Raw genomic sequence first — 18962 nt, 5'->3', positions numbered from 1 at the left:
TGACCTTTTCTTGGCATTGAGGCTATTTCAGCCCTTAAAGATGTCACAAACATGTGACTTCCAGAAAGCTCAAACACACAAATATGGTCCTTGTGCAGTACCTAAGAGTCAGGCACCATTCCCCACCAGAGGCTTGGATTTCAGAAGCTATGGTTCTGAACAACGGCATATGCTTAGATAGATTTCTACAACGGTTTGGGGCTTGAAAGTATGACCTGGCTTCCTCTAAAGATGTACATGCAATAAAATAATTACGTTTCCCTGAAGCATTAGAAGCTTAAAATCCAAATTGTGCACACTTAATTCAAAATGGGGTCTTAGGGCCAATAGAAACTTTAAAAAGTGTTTTTAATGTTATACACACACAGACACACACACACACACACACACACACACACACACACTAGAGAGAAAAGAAAAGAGGAATGCTTGCACAGTTACCAGAGGCTGGAAAGGGGATAAGGGTGGGCAAACGGATGCAGGAAGTGGCCACAGGCACTGTATGTTCTGGTGCTTTATTGCATCATGAGTTAGCAACACACCAAAGTATTCCAAATTAGTAAAACAGAATAATTGTGATGTTCTTATCCCAAAAAGGTGACAAAATATTTGAGATGCTGGACAGTTCTTAGATTGGTCTGACCATCCTACAATGCATATACGCCTCAAGACAGCTTATTGGCCACACAAATACATTACATATAATCTATCAATTAAAAGCAAGTGTGAGAAACTTTAAATGTGGGTATCATTACCACAGCTTCTCCGTCTAGGCTTCTCACTTTGATCAAGGTGCTTCAAGTAGTGGCAGAGGGTTGTTCGTCCCAGATCTCACACCCTAGGGTTTCTAGTTTAGTTGATCAGGAAAAGAGGTCCCAAACACTGGTATTTATTTTTAAATCCTCTCAAGTGGTTCCAATGTGCAGCCAGGATGGAGCTGCACTCCTCTAGTGTACTAATTCCTGGATGCTAGCCGCTGCAATAGGATCATGTCACAAGTACCAAACATAGCGATTGATAGATTCTAATGCAGATGCACTGAACTGACTTCCTAAGGACAGAACGCAAAAAATAAAAATAAAATTCAGCCAGGAGATGGCCACTGCTCAGCAGTGTCTGGGACACTTTGATCTGAGCCTTACCTCTCAGAAGCCCACACCGGAAACATGTGGTAGAAATTCAGCACCTGGGACCACCCTAGACCTTCTCACTCAGAATCTGATTTGAAAAGATCCTAGGATCCTAGGATAATTCCCAAGAGTAATATTGTTTCTGTCTTTCATATCTTCTCCTTCCTTTTCTACAGATGGAAAGATGGGCCAGGGAAGGGTTAGGACTCTGTAGAACACAGGCGACAAGAGTCTGCTTCCAACTCTACTTTGTCCCTGCACTTCTCAACTGCCATCTGAACCTCTTGCTCTGTTCGGTTCCATTTTAGCATAAAGAAGCACGTCTTCACAGAACGCCTTCTTCAGGTGACAGGAAAATAACAACACTTGGGTTCATGCTACTACATGCTAATACCATCTGTAAAGGAGGTCAGGAACCCATGCTGACAGAAAGTTCTGGAAAAGGAGAGGCCATAAGCAGTCAGTGGAATGCCATAAAGTCAGGTGGGCAATTTCTCTCCTTTCTACGGAAGTTCAGAAGGGGAAAAATGGCTTTCCTCTGGGCTGCTCCAGCAAGGTTTGACTTTTTACAATGTTATTGTTTTGTTTTATGGAAGCTATACCCATTTTAGATCTAGAAGTGTCAGGACACTAGCAATGGGAACAGGGCAGGGAAGGACATGGAGAGAAGTAGATTGAAGGGCACAAACTTAGAGTCAGAGAAGATGAACAAATACAGATATCTAAGGTACAGCATATACACTAGAGACAGTAATACTTCACACCATTCAAAGAGTGCTAAAGCAGTCTTAGCTCTCATCATAAATGGGGAACAAGTTATCACTATGGGACGCAATGGAACAATGGATAGGTTAATTTTCTTGACTTCCCAGATGCTTTCAGTATGTGTGTGTATGTGCATCACAGTTTCACTCAGAAAATGGCTCAGAGGATAAAGTTCCTGCCACACAAATGTGAGAACCTGAATTCAGAACCCACATAAAGCCAGATGTTGTAGCACACATCTGTAATCCCAGTGGTGTTTTAGCGATTGGGTAGTCAACAAGAGAACTCGCAGAGGCTCATGGGCCAGCTAGCCTGTTGTGCTTAGGGCAAGCAAGAACCTCTCTATCAAGACAAGGGGGATGGTGATGAATGACTCTAAGATGCTCATTTTACACACATATGCATAGACAATGCACATATTCACATACACCCGCACATACACACATACCCAATTTTTAAATGCTTATCTTAAATATACACAATTTTTATAGAGATGCAATAGAAAAAATAAAATGCCTTTTAAGAGGGTTAAACTATTGTTATTTCTCCCTCTCATCTTTTTATGCAAATTTTCTTTGAGAAAAGCATTTCTGAGTATTAGCAAGAATTGTCAGATATTTTAAGAAGTGATAAGACAACCAAATGATGTCTAGAACAGTGGGAGAGAAAGAAGACATGGAGTGGAGGTGAAAAAGGACTTTACAAGAAGATGCTTCCACTACCATGCGATTTTCCAATGTCTGTGGATGTGGGGAAAGCCAACAAGACAGCTCCCTAAATATATTCATTTAGTCTTACCTGAGTGGGCATACCTCCCAGGAAACTGTGCAGCAATTCTGAAATGAGCTTCAAAGGCTAGGAAGATAGCTGACTCGGTCAAGTACTTGCAGTACAAGAAAAGCCAGCTGAGTTAGAGGCCACATTCAAAGGGCAGGTGCAGCAGCACACACTTTTAGTCCCAGCTCTAAGCCAGGGGTGAGAGTACAAATAAGAGCAGGGGTAAGGAGGTGGGACAAATAAGCTAAGAGGTTGTAAATAGAAAGGTGAATGGGGAAACTTCCCTGCTTTCCTCTATACACAGACATGGAGCCAAATGCCTAGAAGAAGTCATCCTCCACACCTGCTCCCTCAGGACGATAACACTACTAGAAGGAATCATTCTACCAATGACACACAATGGAAACATGCCTTTCTCTGCATCTCCGTTACTACTCTCCCAGGCCAAACCGCCATCTTTTCTTGCTTGGATCATCGCAGCGATCACGCAGCTGCCCCTTCGCTTTCATGCCTTCTCCCTTCGATCCCCCGAGACAAGCACCACTGTGCTGAGATCTGTCCAGGGCTCCAAGCGGTCTTCCTCTCGTCTAAAGCCTCACACGTGGACCCACGCACTCCTCTTTTCTCTCCTTGCGGTTGTTGGCATGTTTCCTCTTTGCCTACAGTACTGCTCTTCCCAGTTATGCTATATCACTTTAATAGCACTTCCTCAGACACGCCTCCCAAAACTGTCTTCCAATCAAAACTAGTCCCTGTTACTTGTGACCTCAGCACCCTCTCCTTTTCCTTCAAAATGCCTGCCACAATTTCTACTTAGATGTTCTCTGTGTGTTTGCTGCACAGCCGTCTCCCCTTGCAATCTCTGAGATCTGTGAGGTCAAGGCACATATTAGTGTGTTCATCACAGTACACCCAGCAATCTTGGCTGAGAGAGTCAAATGAACATTTCTATTCCTATTAAGACAGTCAGTAAACAATTACAAAGCAATGTTTAGACATCATTTAGAAAGTGCATAAGGACTCAGCCGGGTCGGTTTCATCAAGACACTGTGGTATTAATAATAACTAATAATGATAAGAGGCAAACTTAAGCAGACTTCCTGCACTTTGAATAGCATTTGAGAACTTGTGAGCCTAAATCAGGGAGCCAGTGTTACTTTTCTGAGCTTGTCTTCTGGGTGAGTGATATTTATAGACATATTTAAGTTTCATGCGGCGGTAACAGAAAAGTCCCTAAAGCGTACATGGCACATTCTATTTGGGTTAAACAAAATCTTGATACATATGGCTTAAAAGGACATAAATAATTTATATGTGATGCCTCCATCTACAGTGCTGATTTCTACTAGATGCATTTCCCATTTCTACAAAAGGCTGGTCTCTTTTACGCCCTTACGAAACACACCTTTTCCTACAGTTCTATAGCAATACAGCCAGTGTGTAGATACATACATTACGTATTTTTCAAACCGACACTAACTATTACCTAATAATATTGGCAACATTAAGCAGACCATCACTGTAGGAGTTTGAAATATGCAAGAAAAAAACTGTTAATTTATTCAAACGTGTTCAGCTGTCATCAAAGATAAAAATATGTCTCCACGTTTCATCTCCTTCAAGATCAAAGGTACATTTTCAAGTTTCTGTGTTTCTTTGATGGCACTAACCTCACCATTCTCCACCTAGCCAAAGTGGATCAGAAAACAGGAGCTGTTTCAGCATCTACTCTTGAAATCCCACTGCTAGGAACAGTAGAACTATTACACAAAATTTTTCTAGGGAAAAAAAAGCTCAACAATCAAATGTGTGCTTGTGTGTGTTATATGTGTTTGGGTGCAGGCATGCATGCACAGTGTGCATGTTGAAGCCAGAGGTCAATGCCACGACATGCATCTTTCTTTTTCCCTCTCCATCTTCTGTTGTGGAGACAGGGTCCCGACAACCAAAATTAACCCTTTAAGACAATCAAACATAAATGGCAGGAAAACAAATTGAACGTGCTTGCTATTTCTCTAGAATGGTTGGCCACAACCTCACTAGGAGCTGCTTGTCTCTGCCCTCTGCCCAGTACTGGGGTTACAGGTGCAAGGCCATGCTCGTTTCTCTTTGGATGCTGGAAATCCAAACTCAGATCTTTATGCTTGCATGACAAGCACTTTACTCACTGGGCCATGGCCCCATCCCAGTTTCCGCTTGTAATAGTACTGCTGGTGAGATGTACTTCTAAAAACTACGCTGGTCAGAATCATTGGAGCAAAACCCAACTGCAACGACCGCCTACCTGAATCACAGACTCAAAAAAAAAATCCACAAAACTTTCACCCTGATGTAGTTAACGACAAATTGTTCCTGAATCCTATCGCAAAGGAATTTCTTAAAATACCTAAAGCTTTAGGCATTCACTAGTTATATAATGTGGGGGAATAAAAGCTACACACCAGTCAAGATGTGTTTGCCAGGAAAGAAATGCATTACTTCTTTAATTCACAAGCTTCATTTTGAACCTTACAAATTACACAACTGTTTTTTTTTTTAACAACCAATCTCTCTTCTAAATGGCAGTAAAACTAGTGAAGAACTTCAGTTAAGACAAATCTCACTTCCACACATGATTTCTTAAAGAAAGAAGGAAGGAAGGAAGGAAGGAAGGGGGAAAGAAGTAGGTGTCCTACTTTGGTTTCCATTGCTGTGATAAGCACCAGGATCAAAAGAAACTCAGGGAGGAAAGGATTTATTCCACCTTACAACTTCCTGCCTACCTTGAATGGAACTCAAGACAGGAACTTGGAGGCAGGAATTGAAGCACAGCCCACAGAGGAACACTGCTAACCAGCCTCTTCTCCACACTCACATTCAGCTCGCTGCCTTTCTTTTACCTCACAGGACGTGCTGCCCAGGTGGCACTGCCCCCAGTGGGTTGTGTCTCCTTTGTCAACCACTAATCAGGAAAATGTGCCTACAGATGTGTCTGTAGGACGATCTGATGGAGGCATTTTCTTAACTGAAGTTTCTTCTTTCCAAATGACTCTAGCTTGTGTCAAGTTGACAAAGAAACAACCATAGAGCAGGCTTTCGGAGCACAACACAATTTATATTCTACAGCTTTGTCCTGGCTTTCTGTTTGTGTGTTTGTTTCAGCTTTCTGTGTTTCTCATTCTACGTTCTATGCAACAGGAACTAGTTCAGTGGTTCTCACATGTGAGTCTTGACACGTTTGGGTATCAAATGATCCTTTCATAAGGGTTTTCTAAGACCATCTGCACATCAGATATATTTTTTATGTTCATTGATGTTTTGCTTGAGTATTTGTCTGTATAAGGATGCATGCCAGATCCTCTGGAACTGGAGTTATAGATAGTTGTAAGCTGCCATGTGGATGCTGGGAATTGAACCTGGTTCCTCTGAAAGAGCAACCACTACTCTTAACCACTGAGTCATCTCTCCAGCCCCTGTATATCAGTCACTTACATTATGATTCATAACAGTGGCAAAATTACAGTAATTTTTTATATGAAGCAGCAATGAAAATAATTTTCTGGTTGGTGGTCACCACAACATGAGGAACTATATTAAAGGGTTGCAGCATTAGGAAGGTTGAGAACCACTGATCTGGCTGTTTAAGAGAAATACTTATATCTACAAGTTCAACTTGTTTACTTCCCTGGGATATTTTCACATGGCTGGTTACACAGAGACCGGATTTTCTGTTGTCTCTACTGACTTCACAGAACGTGTACTGGGGCAACCCAGGTTGACACTTCTACTCTAAGTAATAAGTTGTTTGGAAGTGGCAACGTGGTGCTCAAGTGTCCTGTTTGTTCATCTATCTGTCTGTTGGGGTTTGCCTACAAATTAGGAAACTCTTGATAAAAGTGAATCCAGTGCTTGAAGCTCAGTTATTGATTTTAGAGGCTTCCAGTTATTTAATATTTTGCCTTCATTGGGTCAAAGGGGGTAGAAACATCTCCCATGTCTTACCTTATCCAAAGAAAAGATGGAAAAGCAAGTTGGTATTACCCCAGCCTATGAGGTGCAGGGTATTATGTGGGACCTGTGTGTCCTCCCCTCATCTCCTCAGCAGCCCTTCAGAGCCTGAGAGCTTCAGTGCAGCACTGCGGAGTGAGGCCAGGGAGAGATGGGGAGATGGAGCCGGGAGAAACGCTGGAAGCCTTGGAAATGCCCAGGAGAATTTCATAAAGTTACCAGTTGCCCTGAAGAGGGTTCTCTCAGCAGAGACAGGTTGTTTGGGGATGGATGAAGGAGTCTCCCTGATTTAGCCCTCAGTCCCGGAAGCTGTTTCTGAGCTCAGCTAATGAGGCAGTCTCCTCTAGGGGCTGTAGTCACTTGTGTTGAGTACATAAGTGCAGAAGTCTGCTCAGTGGCTGTAGTGAGTACATAGATCTGCAGATGTCTGTTCAGTGGATCCCCTAAGTTCATTCACTGGGCACGCAGCGTCTTTAGGAGCAGGAAATGAAACAGGCTCCAGAATCCTTACAGCTAAGGTTTCACCATCTCCTTGAGGAGTAAAACTAACATTACACCACGTGGGAAGGCAAATACAAAGGTAGGATTGCTGGATAGAAGAACAAAAATATAAAAGTGGTCTTAGGCTGTCATGAGAAAATGCCACAGAAAAGTGATGGCTTTGAGATGAGAAGTAAAATAAAATAAGATAAAATAAAGCCAGGTCTGTGTGAGAAGAACAAGAGTGAAACTCCAGGTGCCACGGTCCACGCAGGACAGAAAAGACAAGAGATCAAATTCTGACTTCTAGCAAGACTGCTCTGGAAAGTGGGCTGAGGCTGAGCAAAGGAGAGACGGAGGGAGGAACTTAAGCCATTTAAGGACAAGTGAGGAGAAGAAAGGGTGAGGGAGCAGAGATAGGGTCTAGTGAAAAGAGAGAGAGAATGCATAGTGGTGAGAGGGAACATGACTGGGGGGAGGGGGTCTACAGCCTTAACTCTTACAAAACCATCAAAACACAGAGGAACATTCATGAGCTAGCAATTATCAGTTGCAGAGAAATATAGAAGGAGATGGTAACTCAAAATTAAAGACATCAAGCATGGATGGGGGGGTTCCTAAGATTTAAACAAGGACTCACTGCCAAGGCCGATAACCTTTTCTACGGGCTAGAATGCTGTTCCTGCACTTTGCACGTACCGCCGTATTTAACCTTCATTCTAACTATGTAAGCCAGCTCCTGTCATTACTTGTGAGGGTACAAGGTACAGGTAAGGCAATGAAGTCATAAGCAACACATGCTTAAAGAGGGACATCACCGCGACATTGGACTAGATCACTCTCTGGCACGTAGAAGACGTTCAGTAAGATCCTGTTGTGTCACTGAGTAATTCACTCCAGATGACACGAAGGCCAAGCACTGAGGTGATTGCTGTCTTTAGGCATCTCATCTACAGACTATCTAGGCCCCCAATGCAGAACCCCACTACGCTTACAATGATATAAGATATGCAAAATTAAGTTCTTTGTGCTTTAATTTGTCCCCAAATAAAAGAGAATTGCATACACAGAAAGGACTGGTACAAAGAATAACCTTTCCCTGCCATGCACGTCAGCTGACCAATGTCTAGTTACGTTTGGCAATCAGCAGCTGGGCTGGCTGGACTGTAAACTGCTTTATCTATCCACCAGTGAAAACTCTCTTTAAACAGGCAAGGACTGATTCCTAAAGACAGAACTTATTTCTGAAGATCAATAGCATCTAGCTGCAAAGTTGTTCAAAGTAATTTAGTTTGAATATGGAAATTGATACACAACTCTTTCTACTATAAATGAGCCCTGCCTTTCAGCCCCCGGAGATTAAAATGAAAACAGTAGAGGATAGTTTGTTTGCACGGCAAGTTGGATGGACCAGGAGACAAGCATGTTCTCGCGGGTACCGCCAATGCATCCGTGCTGTACGGTTTCTGTTTTCAGATACACACAGTGATTAAATAAACATCTTCAGCTACACAATTACTTAGCCAGCTCACTTCATGGATGCAATCAGAAGTGTATGGAAAAGCAAATTATCAACCTAGTTACTTTAGGAGCCAAAATCGAAATGTGCTTATTCAACCAGCCTCTTCTGTGTGCTGCACAGGGGAGATTAGAAAAGGACTGGCTTCAGGTGTGGCCTGTATCCTTGAGGCGTTGCCAACATGGCATTATATAAATACATTATTATAGCTGGAAACTTCTAAGATTCTGCTTCAAAGCTCAGATCTCAAATTTCTTCTCAAAGTTCATAGATTTTATACTTAGTGGTTACATTTCTCTAATTGGACCAGAGCCCCTAAAATTTAGTAAAATTTAGTAATATTTCAACTTGCTTTTAAGCCATTGCTTTTAAGCAAGTTCATTTCTATATTATTTTATCCATTAATTTCCTTGTTTTTCCACCTATGGAAACTTAATATATTACAAAGCTATAGCCTAATTTCACACAAACGTGTCACTCTGTTAAGTCCTTGTATCCACATATAACCAAAGGCAAAGGCAGTGTCTAATATACTAATTTGTTATGATAATAACAATAGCTGCCTTAACTTGATCAAATCAACTTGATTTCTAGATCTGGCCAGTTTCACCACTGGTGTTGGATGCTGCTCAACAGGAAACTAAGCCTCTCAAAGCAATCCTTTCCTAACCATGCCCCATGGAATTTAACAACTTGAGGAACTTTGAAGATAATTTGTTTTAGCTTTGAAGTTTATTTTCAAATTTTGGGAAACATCAAAAGGCTAGAATTACATATAGGCTATGGAAATAACTGTAAGTCTGTGTGCTCTCTTTCAGTAAGCTGAAGTTATGAACTGACTCTACCTCTGCCTCAAGTGTAATACAAGTTATATAAAAACATCTGCTACAGGAATGTCATCTGTTGAAATAGTAAATCCATAGCCATCTCCCTACGATGAACCATGATACACACAGAACTTTTCGGAAAACTTTGTTATTTCATATATATTGCCATTATACGGAAAATGTGTGCTATAATTAAATTTTCACTTGATGGTGTAAGTTCCCTAGTAGTCTAAACCACATCTTATGAATATCACATTATAGTTTTTCATGATATGTGATTAGTCAATATCACATGTCAATGTTTACTATTTTATTGCTTTCATATTTGTTTAGTCTTAAAATAATGGCCACCAATTTAAATAATTTTTAATAATTAAAAGAAATAAGCATCTCGTTTCACTGGACTTTCTTGTTTGCCTTACGTTTTATATATTTTCTTTTATGCACAAACACTATGTAGACTCCCCCCCCCCAAGTCATAACTGACGGGTCTAGGGGAAGAGAGAAAAGGAAAGATGTTAGCTAATCACTAATTGTGACGGAACCTACAGTGACCTCTTGTGGTAAAAGGTAACCAGAAAAGCTTGGTGTCCACACAACCTCTGCCTAGGCTCTGGCTGAGGAGTGTGAAAAAGCACTGCTCCTCCAAGCTGGCAGTACAACGAAAGTAAAGGAGGAATGTTGACTAACGTTAAAGCCTCTGCGTGGAAATCCACTTATTCATTACCAATTATTCCTGCCTTCCATTAAAAATATAATGGATTTTTTTTTAGAAGATTGTCTGGAAGAGGGTTAAGTAAATGGGTTTCTTACACATTCTGCTCCTGGGATCCAACAAGATAGACCCTAGTGAAAGCAATAGCGTGCAGGGGGACAGCTTTTAGTCAGCAGAGCACAGCGCTCCTTACGCAATGTGGTGGAGCCTCAGAGGTGAGATGATGTTCTCTGTTATTCGTCAATATAATTTAGGAAGTGGTCAGTATGATTTCGACCTCTTTGATCCTTTAAACATTAAAGTGGTGCATTATAAAACTTGGGTAAACCGATGCTTCAAAACCAATATGTGGTTTTATCAATATTTCCTGAACAGTGTCTTAGATGTTACAGAAAGCCATTCAAGGAAAAAAAAAAACAGCTTTATAACATCGCCAACAAAAGCCTTTTGCCTATCTGTTCCTTCATGTTGGATCATAATTAAGCTGTTTTCCTTTTTTTTGTTTGTTTGTTTGTTTGTTTTGTTTTGATACTAGCTCACTATTTCTTCTCCTGGAGATTTCTTTTCATAACCACCTTGTTTGTAAATATCAGTTACAGCAGGAAAATAATTTTTGGAATCTTTTTATAAGAAAGAGGTGGTGGCATAAAGAAAGTTCCTGCGCAGCCCGCTGTCTCAAAAAAATAAATAAATAAACATTGAAGCTGCTGATGCCCTCTTGAAAGATGAGCTGCTCATAATACATGCTTTTCTTGGTTTTCTTCCTTCCTGGGTCCTTCTTTTCCTAAGAGAAAAATAGCACTTCTAGATTTTCATAGAAGTGAAATGTCCTGAATTTTTAGTAGTACTTTAATATCAGTAGATAACTTCACATCAGAATACATTGATTTGAATTTATAATTTTTTTAAAGAAAAGCAATCTAGCTTTGTGCCTCCCAAACTAGTCATGGCTAGCTGTTCACTGGGGATTCAGAGAGAACACGCGGGTGTGATATGCTACCTTGAGGATTGAGAGCTTTGATAAAACTCTTTTCTCTTTTGAAGCTAATACTCCACTTGAAGGTCTCTCAGGTACTTAACTCTACATGTAAGTTTACATCTCTCTATAGCCTAGTTTATCCTAACGCTGCAGGAACACTGACCATGTAAAGAGGGAGGAGGTCCGGACAACGGCAGACACAGATTTGGTCCATAGCTGCTCAGGAAAGGGGCCTTCGACAGTGGTACTATTTGGGAAATGAACTTGAACAGAGTTCTCAAGCCCTCCCTTCTTGGTAACTTATTTTGATCCAAATAGCCAAATATACACTTAAAATTCACCATGGTTGACAATCTGCTATTTCGGACCAGCCAGTAGCACTGTTTCTAAGGCAAAGCAATGATAAATATTGAAGGGGGTAGATTCACCATTTTCTCTGATCTGATCACTATACATTGTACCTGAATATTGAAATGCTATACCCCAGCCTATAAATATGTCAATCAAAATTTTTAAATCTATTTTAATGCTTATCTCAACATTCCTATTGTCTTTGTATTTTTGACCTTTATAAACTCTTGCAAAAATAAATTGCTCTCGGTGTTTACAGGAATTATCACATTCTTTTGATCTGTTTTATCAACTCTTTAACCTTAAAACTTACAGGGAGAATTCCTCGCTTCTCCTGTTTCGAGATTTGCCTATAAAATGGGTACCTATCCATCTTACACAATGGCTCGCATTATTTTAGTCACCAGTAATCAGTTGCAGTTCTGCCCTAAAACACTCAACTAAATAAGGAGGAGAAAAAATACAGAGGAAAAACAGCAGCAGAGAGGCTGCTATGGCTTCTCAGGGCGTGGAAGGTAGCACTGTTCCCTCTAGAAACTGCAGCTGAGGACTTCAGAGGAGTTTGGTTATAAAATCCTGAGCCTTAAAAACTGTGTGCAGATATGCCATCCTCTTGTTTATTTGTTCTGTACTACCAAAAAGTTGCCTGAGAGATTCCTGACTGCCTGTGCTCTCAAGTCACAAGCTACCCATGGACAAAAACAGATTTTTGATTCTCTCTCCCCCCTCCCTACCTCTCCCTCTCTCTCCCCTCTCCCTCTCCCTTCTGTATGTGCCTGTGTCTCTATGTGTATATGTGTCTGGGTGGCTATGTGTGACTGTGTGTCCCCGTCTCTATCTGTGTGCCTTTTTGGTTTTCTCTCCACTCTCTGTCAGTCTTTGTGAATTATTCCCTTTTACCTCCCGTGTGTCTGTCTTTATGTCCTGGTGGATGTCTGTCCATCTGTCTGCTGGCTTCCATGTCATCTCTGCCTCTTTCCGCACATATGTTTATCTCACTTGGTGCAAGATCTGATCTTTTCCAAAGACAAAACTACTGTATGAGAAAGGAAAGCTCATCCATGTCAAACGCCAGCCTGTTTCGCAGGCTCTTGAGTCGAATGGGAATTCTGCCTGCCTCTTTGACATCTTTCCCCCACTTCAGCTTTGCCAGCAGTTCATTCCCGATGCTATTAAGTTGGTGAGTGATTAAACCTTCAGTGTGACAAACCTGATCCGTCTATGAGAATCCTAGAGGGAATTTTATCTGTTACTCTTAATTAAACAATCTCTTAGGACGAATGTTTCCAATTTCTCTGCCAAGTCAGGTAGAAATGACAGCTGGAGGGCCCTCCCACACAAATAGGCAGGCCAATTGCATATGGAAAAAAAATCTTGGTTTAGGTACTTGCTGAGGCTTATCGGTGCTTAGTATATATGTAAATGCGTAGCTCTCAAATATCTAACACATTCCCAACAAAACCCCAAGGGTTTGTGTCCTCCTACTATACTAAGTTGGCCATAGACAATGAAGCGTGGGGTCCTTTATGGTCAAAACAGGTGCGTCTCCCTCATACTTGCGTTAACCGGGGAAAGAAGCACTAAATTAATGAACCCATTCGAATCCCAGAGTGTAAAAAAGATAACATCTCCACACGTTGGGTGGTAGATACAAAATAGAGGCAACGGGAGTAGACAATCCTAAGCCACATAAAACAGATCTCCATTTCAAGCCACATCTGATAGAAACACATTCCAGAACCATCATCTGAGGAAGCAGTCTGAGGAAGTTGTTCCACTAACAATGCCATGATGACAAACTTCAATCTGGGGGGCTTCTCGCCCTCTATCTCCCCGTTCGCCTCGGAGAGTGGCAGGGAGCGCATGGGTCTGGTTTTCTAAGGTATTCCTTGAAAACTCCCCTCAAAAAAACCAAACTGTATGAAGTAAGATAGCGCAAGAAGCTGAGACGTCTGGAAGAAAGTCATCGCAGCCCTGTAAACAGCTGACTCCAACAACCTTTACATTCCACCCAGCAACTGACTGTCTTAACAGTAATGCTCCCTGAAGTCTAGATCCATGTAAGAGATTCATAAAAGATGGCAATGGGTTAGTATAGAAAGCCCATGCCATTGTGAACTTGCATTTTAATTTATATTGCCATCAAAACTGAGAGAGCCCATGAACCTCACCCTGGAGTAGCTAAAAATATTGCAGGGATTAAATGACTGTGCAGCACTATAAGCTTTTTTTTTAATCCAAATGTGCCACTGCTGCTCTAGACCTGCACAGAATCACACATTGACCAAAGTGGGAAAAAAAAAAGAGCCACAAAGCTCCAAGCCAAACTCCAGGGTAGCCATCTAAAGAAAACACCTTAGGCCACTCCAACTCCAAGGGTGCATTGCAAGCCTGGTTTTCAGAGAGATGCTAATCGCTAATCGAAGAAGGTGTCGTCTAAACTACCACTCGGTGTCTGGTTATTTGTCTTTTGTGTGTGCCCCCCTAGCCCATAGCCAAGGGTCTTAACCACATTCCCGTATGAATGTCTGCCATGTAAGGCTCCCAAATACACATAATCTGCCTGAATGAGTGACAGAACCAGAGGCCTCACAGAACATCCCCACTGCGTTCCTACTCCAATCCAGGTGCAGGGGTGTCTTTCTCATAATTCTGCAAGAAGGGATTCTGAAGAGAAACCCTTAAGTGATAGTCCATACAGTTTGCTTGTGGAGTTGAAAAATTATATAAAGGACTTTTTAAAAACTAGAAGATGCATAATCCCAGAAGATGAAATTTTTATGATCACATAAGTGGATGGTATTGTAAAGACACTTTAGAGGCAGGACAGCCTTAATGTGCAAGGTAGAATGGCATTGTTCAAATCTTTCCTTCAAGTGCATTGAAAGCACAGAAACTATGGCTTTGTTTCTACCCTTCTCCTGACCAAGTGAAATAGGCGAGATGTCGCCTATAAATCAATGTGCAACAAGGAAAAAAAAACGTGAAACTTTAAACACAAATTTGATCCTAGTAACTGCCTTCCCATTTTCCAAGCACTGACTTTTAAGGTTCAACTCCAACCACTCGCCCTAACCCCTCATGCAGGATACTTTCAGGTGCACACAGTGGGTCCAAAAGCCACCCGGTGATTTAAATTTCATCAAGTCCCCACTTTCCCAGTCACTCCCAACTTAAAAAGGAAAGCTTTCCTCCAAACGCTGGCTCTAAGAACTTGGACAGCACTTGCAGCCCCTTTTGGGAAGCGATGGGACAAAGAGAGAAAGATTCATCATCAAAGTGAAATTCAGACCTGTTCTGACAAACCTCACTACCCACTTCCCTTCTCTAGCTCCTACACTAAGGTCTGGACAGGTGGGAAGGGGTACATCTCTCTAAGGAAACAGATGCTACCTCCGTTCCTCTGCCACCTCCTTCCTGTCCCCCACCCACCCTAAGCCACCAGGTACCACTGCCTACACCCCCTCCCCCCTTAGGAGAGGGATGGGATGGGCAGCATGGGGGCGCCCAGCGTGGGCGGGATGAAGGTGGGGAATGTTCTGAACTACAACTCTCCTTACCACTGGAGCGCCTGACGATGTTCTCCAAAAATGTGTTCTGCGGCGCCACCAGCCCTCTCTTGCCCCCCGGCATCCTGGGTCTGGAGAGCAGCGGCCAGGATCCGCGGCGGGGGAGGGGGGGAAGCAGGAAGAAAAGGTGGAAGAAGAGGAGGAAAAGGTGGCGGAGATGAAGCCGAAAGAAAAGGGGGCGCGGCGGCGGCGGCGGGGTCCCCTGACTGTTTCTCCAGCCCGACCCGGATGAGCAGCTCTGGGGAGGAGGACCAAGCAGTTCATGGTAGTAGCGCTCCCCCGGCCGCCGCTGCCCAGACTGTGGCGGTGCCGCACACGGGGCTGGGGAACTGCAGGCTCCGCCGGGCACAATGCGCCTGCGCCGCCCCCGCTGTCGCTGTCCCGCCGGTGCTGATGCTGAAGCTGCTGTTGAAGATGCTGCCGCGGAGGCAGGAGCCCGGACGCGGGCTCAGCATTTCTCCCTCTGCCCCGCTCCCAGGCTGTGGGAGAAAGCGAGGAGGAACTCGACTTCTCTCTCCCCACCCCTAGCCCAAGTCCCCTTTCCTTATCTCTGTTCCCTCAGTTTCTTAGCCCACCCTTCTCACGCAGCCGCTTCACAGCTGCCCGGGGTAACCCAACTTCTGCAGGGCTCTGAGAGCGCCCAGTGGCGGCTCCTTTCTCCAGGAAGATCCAGACAAGTGCTTGCTGGCTTGTGCGAGCTGTTGTTTGCAGGCACCAGAGAGAGCAATGGCAATCTCGGGGCTGGGGGTGGGGGGGTCACATCTCAGCTTCTCCTGCCGTCCCAAACCCTAGCATCTCCGGCGGCAGACGTGGGTCCTGAGGCTGAAGAGCAGGAGGGCTACTGCTAGAGCCCCGGCAGTGTGCCGAGTAGGAAGTGACTGGGTGGCGCTCCGGGACCAGCAGCAGCCACCTGACGCTGCTACCGCCCCCCTCTGGGCTCTGGGGCCTGAATCCTCACCACTACACCCTGAGAAACCCCCACTATCTGGAGCAGGAGCCAGATAGAGTATGAGCGAAGAGCTGGCACCCCAATGGCGCTGCGCGCCAGGCTTGATTTGGCACGGGGTGGGGGACGCCTCCACGGCCTCTGGAGAGCTTCCCCAGGGTTGCTGAGCGCAGGATGACAGAGAACCCGATCCCCCTACTCAAACTTGCAGAAAAGAGTTCAGCAGATACTAGGAGAGAGAGAATAATTCAGACAAGAACAAGTGCAACCGGCAGCGTTTGCGTGGGAAAGTGGCGCAAGCCCTGACTGAGAAAGAAGCTGCGCAAGGCTGGGGAGAGGCCGCCTTCTTATACTTTCGGGACCTGGACCAGAGTGGGACTGTAAGGAACAGTCTAAAAGCAGGGGACCGCCACACAGAAGGGACATTTTCACAAGTAAGGATGGGGCGGCGACAAGACGCGGGAAGAAAGGGGGAGCTCAAGCTTCCGCAGCTCCTTCTTTTATCTAAGGCGTTGTTTTGGTCTCCAGACTGCAGCATCAACACCCTCTCAAAACTCCTGACATGCAAATTTGGGACCTTTATCCCTAAGTGGGGGATAAGTGCTAAGAACTCTGAGGATGGAGTTTAACCATCTGTTGGTAACAAGCCTTCTGTCTAAATATGATCCACAAGCCCACAAGCTAAGGGCAGAACCTTTCCTTCAGGAGACTCCACCAGGGCCTGTGGAAACAAGAACCCACCAGGAGCCGTATGGGCTCTGTAGCTAGGCCCAACAACCGGTAAAGTTTAGTTGAACTGATATATCTTCGTTACTGGAGTCTGCCTATGCCAGGGGCAAGGTAATCTTTGAGGAAATGATCACCTGTAAAGATTCCTAAAACAGAGGCCAGGCTGAGGGCGAGAGGACAGTATCTACTACGACCTAGGGGTCATATGACTTTGAAATACCTGCTCCCTCTTTTACCTCTCACTCACTGTCCTTTAAAGGGGTTAGTGCGCTCTCGCTCTCTCTCTTTCTCTCTCTCTCTCTCTCTCTCTCTCTCTCTCTCTCTCTCTCTCTCTCTTCCTCACCTCTTTCCACCCTCTTTCTTCTCTCACCTACTTTCTGTGTCCTTCTACAGCAGAGAGTTAAAGGGAAAACCAGAATCCAGGTTTTACCCTAGGGCAGTTTTTCTCTCCTCTGAAATGTCCACTGTCTACCCAGAGCCTGGGCACCTGCACAAACCTAGAAGGTGGACTCGAAGCAAAAAGTTAGCTCTGCAGAGTTTCCTTCTGGGGGGGGGAGGCGTTGGGGGGGGCAGGAGGGGCAGGGAATGGAGACACTGTGGACTGACACTGGTTTATTCCAGCCTTCTCCTGAGGCAGTACCGTGCTGAGGAGGCAAGTTTGTCCTCCCACAGATAGAATGTCTCTTCAACACATTGGGGTGCACTTAGTTAAATAGCAAGGGACTCCTCCTGCACAGATTGCATCTATGTGCTTAGCTTGCCACAGGCTGGAGTCAGTAATTTCATCCTTGGACTTGCAGCTCCCTCCCCGCAGCTGACGGGGTGTGTATGGGGTTGGGCAACAAGGATAGCAATGAGGACTTGACACCCAGACCCAGCACTACCACCCCAATTTTAAACACATATTTCACTTCCCCCCCCCCCCCCGCTGTGTCTTATGTGACCTATGCCCAAAAGATCCCAAATTATTCAGCTGTTGGCTGGGATAGTGAATATTTGGGACGAATGTTTGAAAACATGTGTGTACCTATCACAGAGGCCTCTATCCTTGACTTCCAGCATGCTATGGTTAGTCTATCATCAACACTGACAGGGAGTATTTCCAGCTTGTATGTTCCTTTCCACACCCTCGGCTGCCCACATCTCGCCTCTGGGTATTGATGTCAAGTCTCAGCTTCCCAGCATTTCCCATCTAATATAAATATCTCAGTTCCTAATCATTTCTCTGTGGGTGTATTAGCTCACAGTTCCCAAAGAGGAAACCCTTTCGGACTCCACTTAAGATGCAGTCACACGATCACTGTAGAATGCCCCCATTTATTTCAATCTACAGATTTAATTAAAATGCATGCCTCTTTTCTTCCTTATCCTTAATTTCTGGATAGCATTATAACTATCCAGTTTGGGCGTATCTTAATGGCTGTATGGAGCAAAAACAGCGGGGCATTACAAAATGTCGAAGCATTTGGTTACACACTTTTCTTAATCTTCCGGTTAAAATTTTCATTCTGGCGAAAACTGATACCTGGAAAGAAGAAGTGTTTTACTTAAGAGAACACAAAGAGTTAGAGCTCTTGGGGGGTAGAAAGTATAATAGGAGGACCTCCTGCCCCAGAACCAGGGCTCCTTGTAAATATTAACCTGAGCTTGGGTTTGTTTGGCAACAGTCAACAACATCCAGTCATCTTTTTTGCCATCAATCACAGCTAGAGAAAGGAAGAACTCCTAGCAACAACTTGCAACAGCTCCCAATCAAACCACAGTAGAAGAAAGCAGAGCAGAGAAGCAGCGGCATATGGACTGCCTGGCCCTAAGGAGTGTGCTGGCAGATGGCAGCAAGGTGCCAATACAGCATTTTCAAAGGGTTCTGCAGACAGATTTCCATATGTTGTGACCAAACCACAGGATTGAGCAGGTGAGAGAGTCAGGAATGTAAAGGTGTCAATGTCACTCGAAGGGTTTCTTTTTATTTGTTTACTTTATGACCAAAATTCCATTTCAAAGTATAAACCCTTGTGCCTTTTCTCTTGTGTCTTGAGGTACAGTGATTAGGAAGGTGTTGTCTGTGAGAACCAAGAGTTCCAACCCCAGCTATGTGTATTGTGCTAGCCCAGTACAAATCCACTATGCAGTTTGCAGATGCTGCATGAGAGGCTTGGGTGGAAGGATCAGAAAGAAAAGAGGAAGG

General features: G+C 43.9%; 1 protein-coding gene across 1 annotated transcript in view; it reads right to left on the bottom strand.

Moving 5' to 3' along the window:
• KCNH5 (potassium voltage-gated channel subfamily H member 5) overlaps positions 1 to 16118 on the bottom strand; it is a 295802-nt gene extending 279684 nt beyond the window's left edge. Inside the window, exon 1 of the mRNA XM_084792497.1 lies at positions 15091 to 16118. Coding sequence (XP_084648623.1) covers positions 15091 to 15163 — 73 coding nt within the window. The 5' untranslated portion in view covers positions 15164 to 16118. The remainder of the gene's footprint in view (positions 1 to 15090) is intronic.
• Between the last annotated feature and the right edge of the window lie 2844 nt (positions 16119 to 18962).

This window comes from Acomys minous (genome assembly GCF_964271855.1).
Source record: "Acomys minous genome assembly, chromosome: 8".
NCBI classification, from domain to species: Eukaryota; Metazoa; Chordata; class Mammalia; order Rodentia; family Muridae; genus Acomys; species Acomys minous.
Note: the sequence above shows the minus strand (reverse complement) of the source record. Positions and strands in the feature narration are given on the sequence as shown.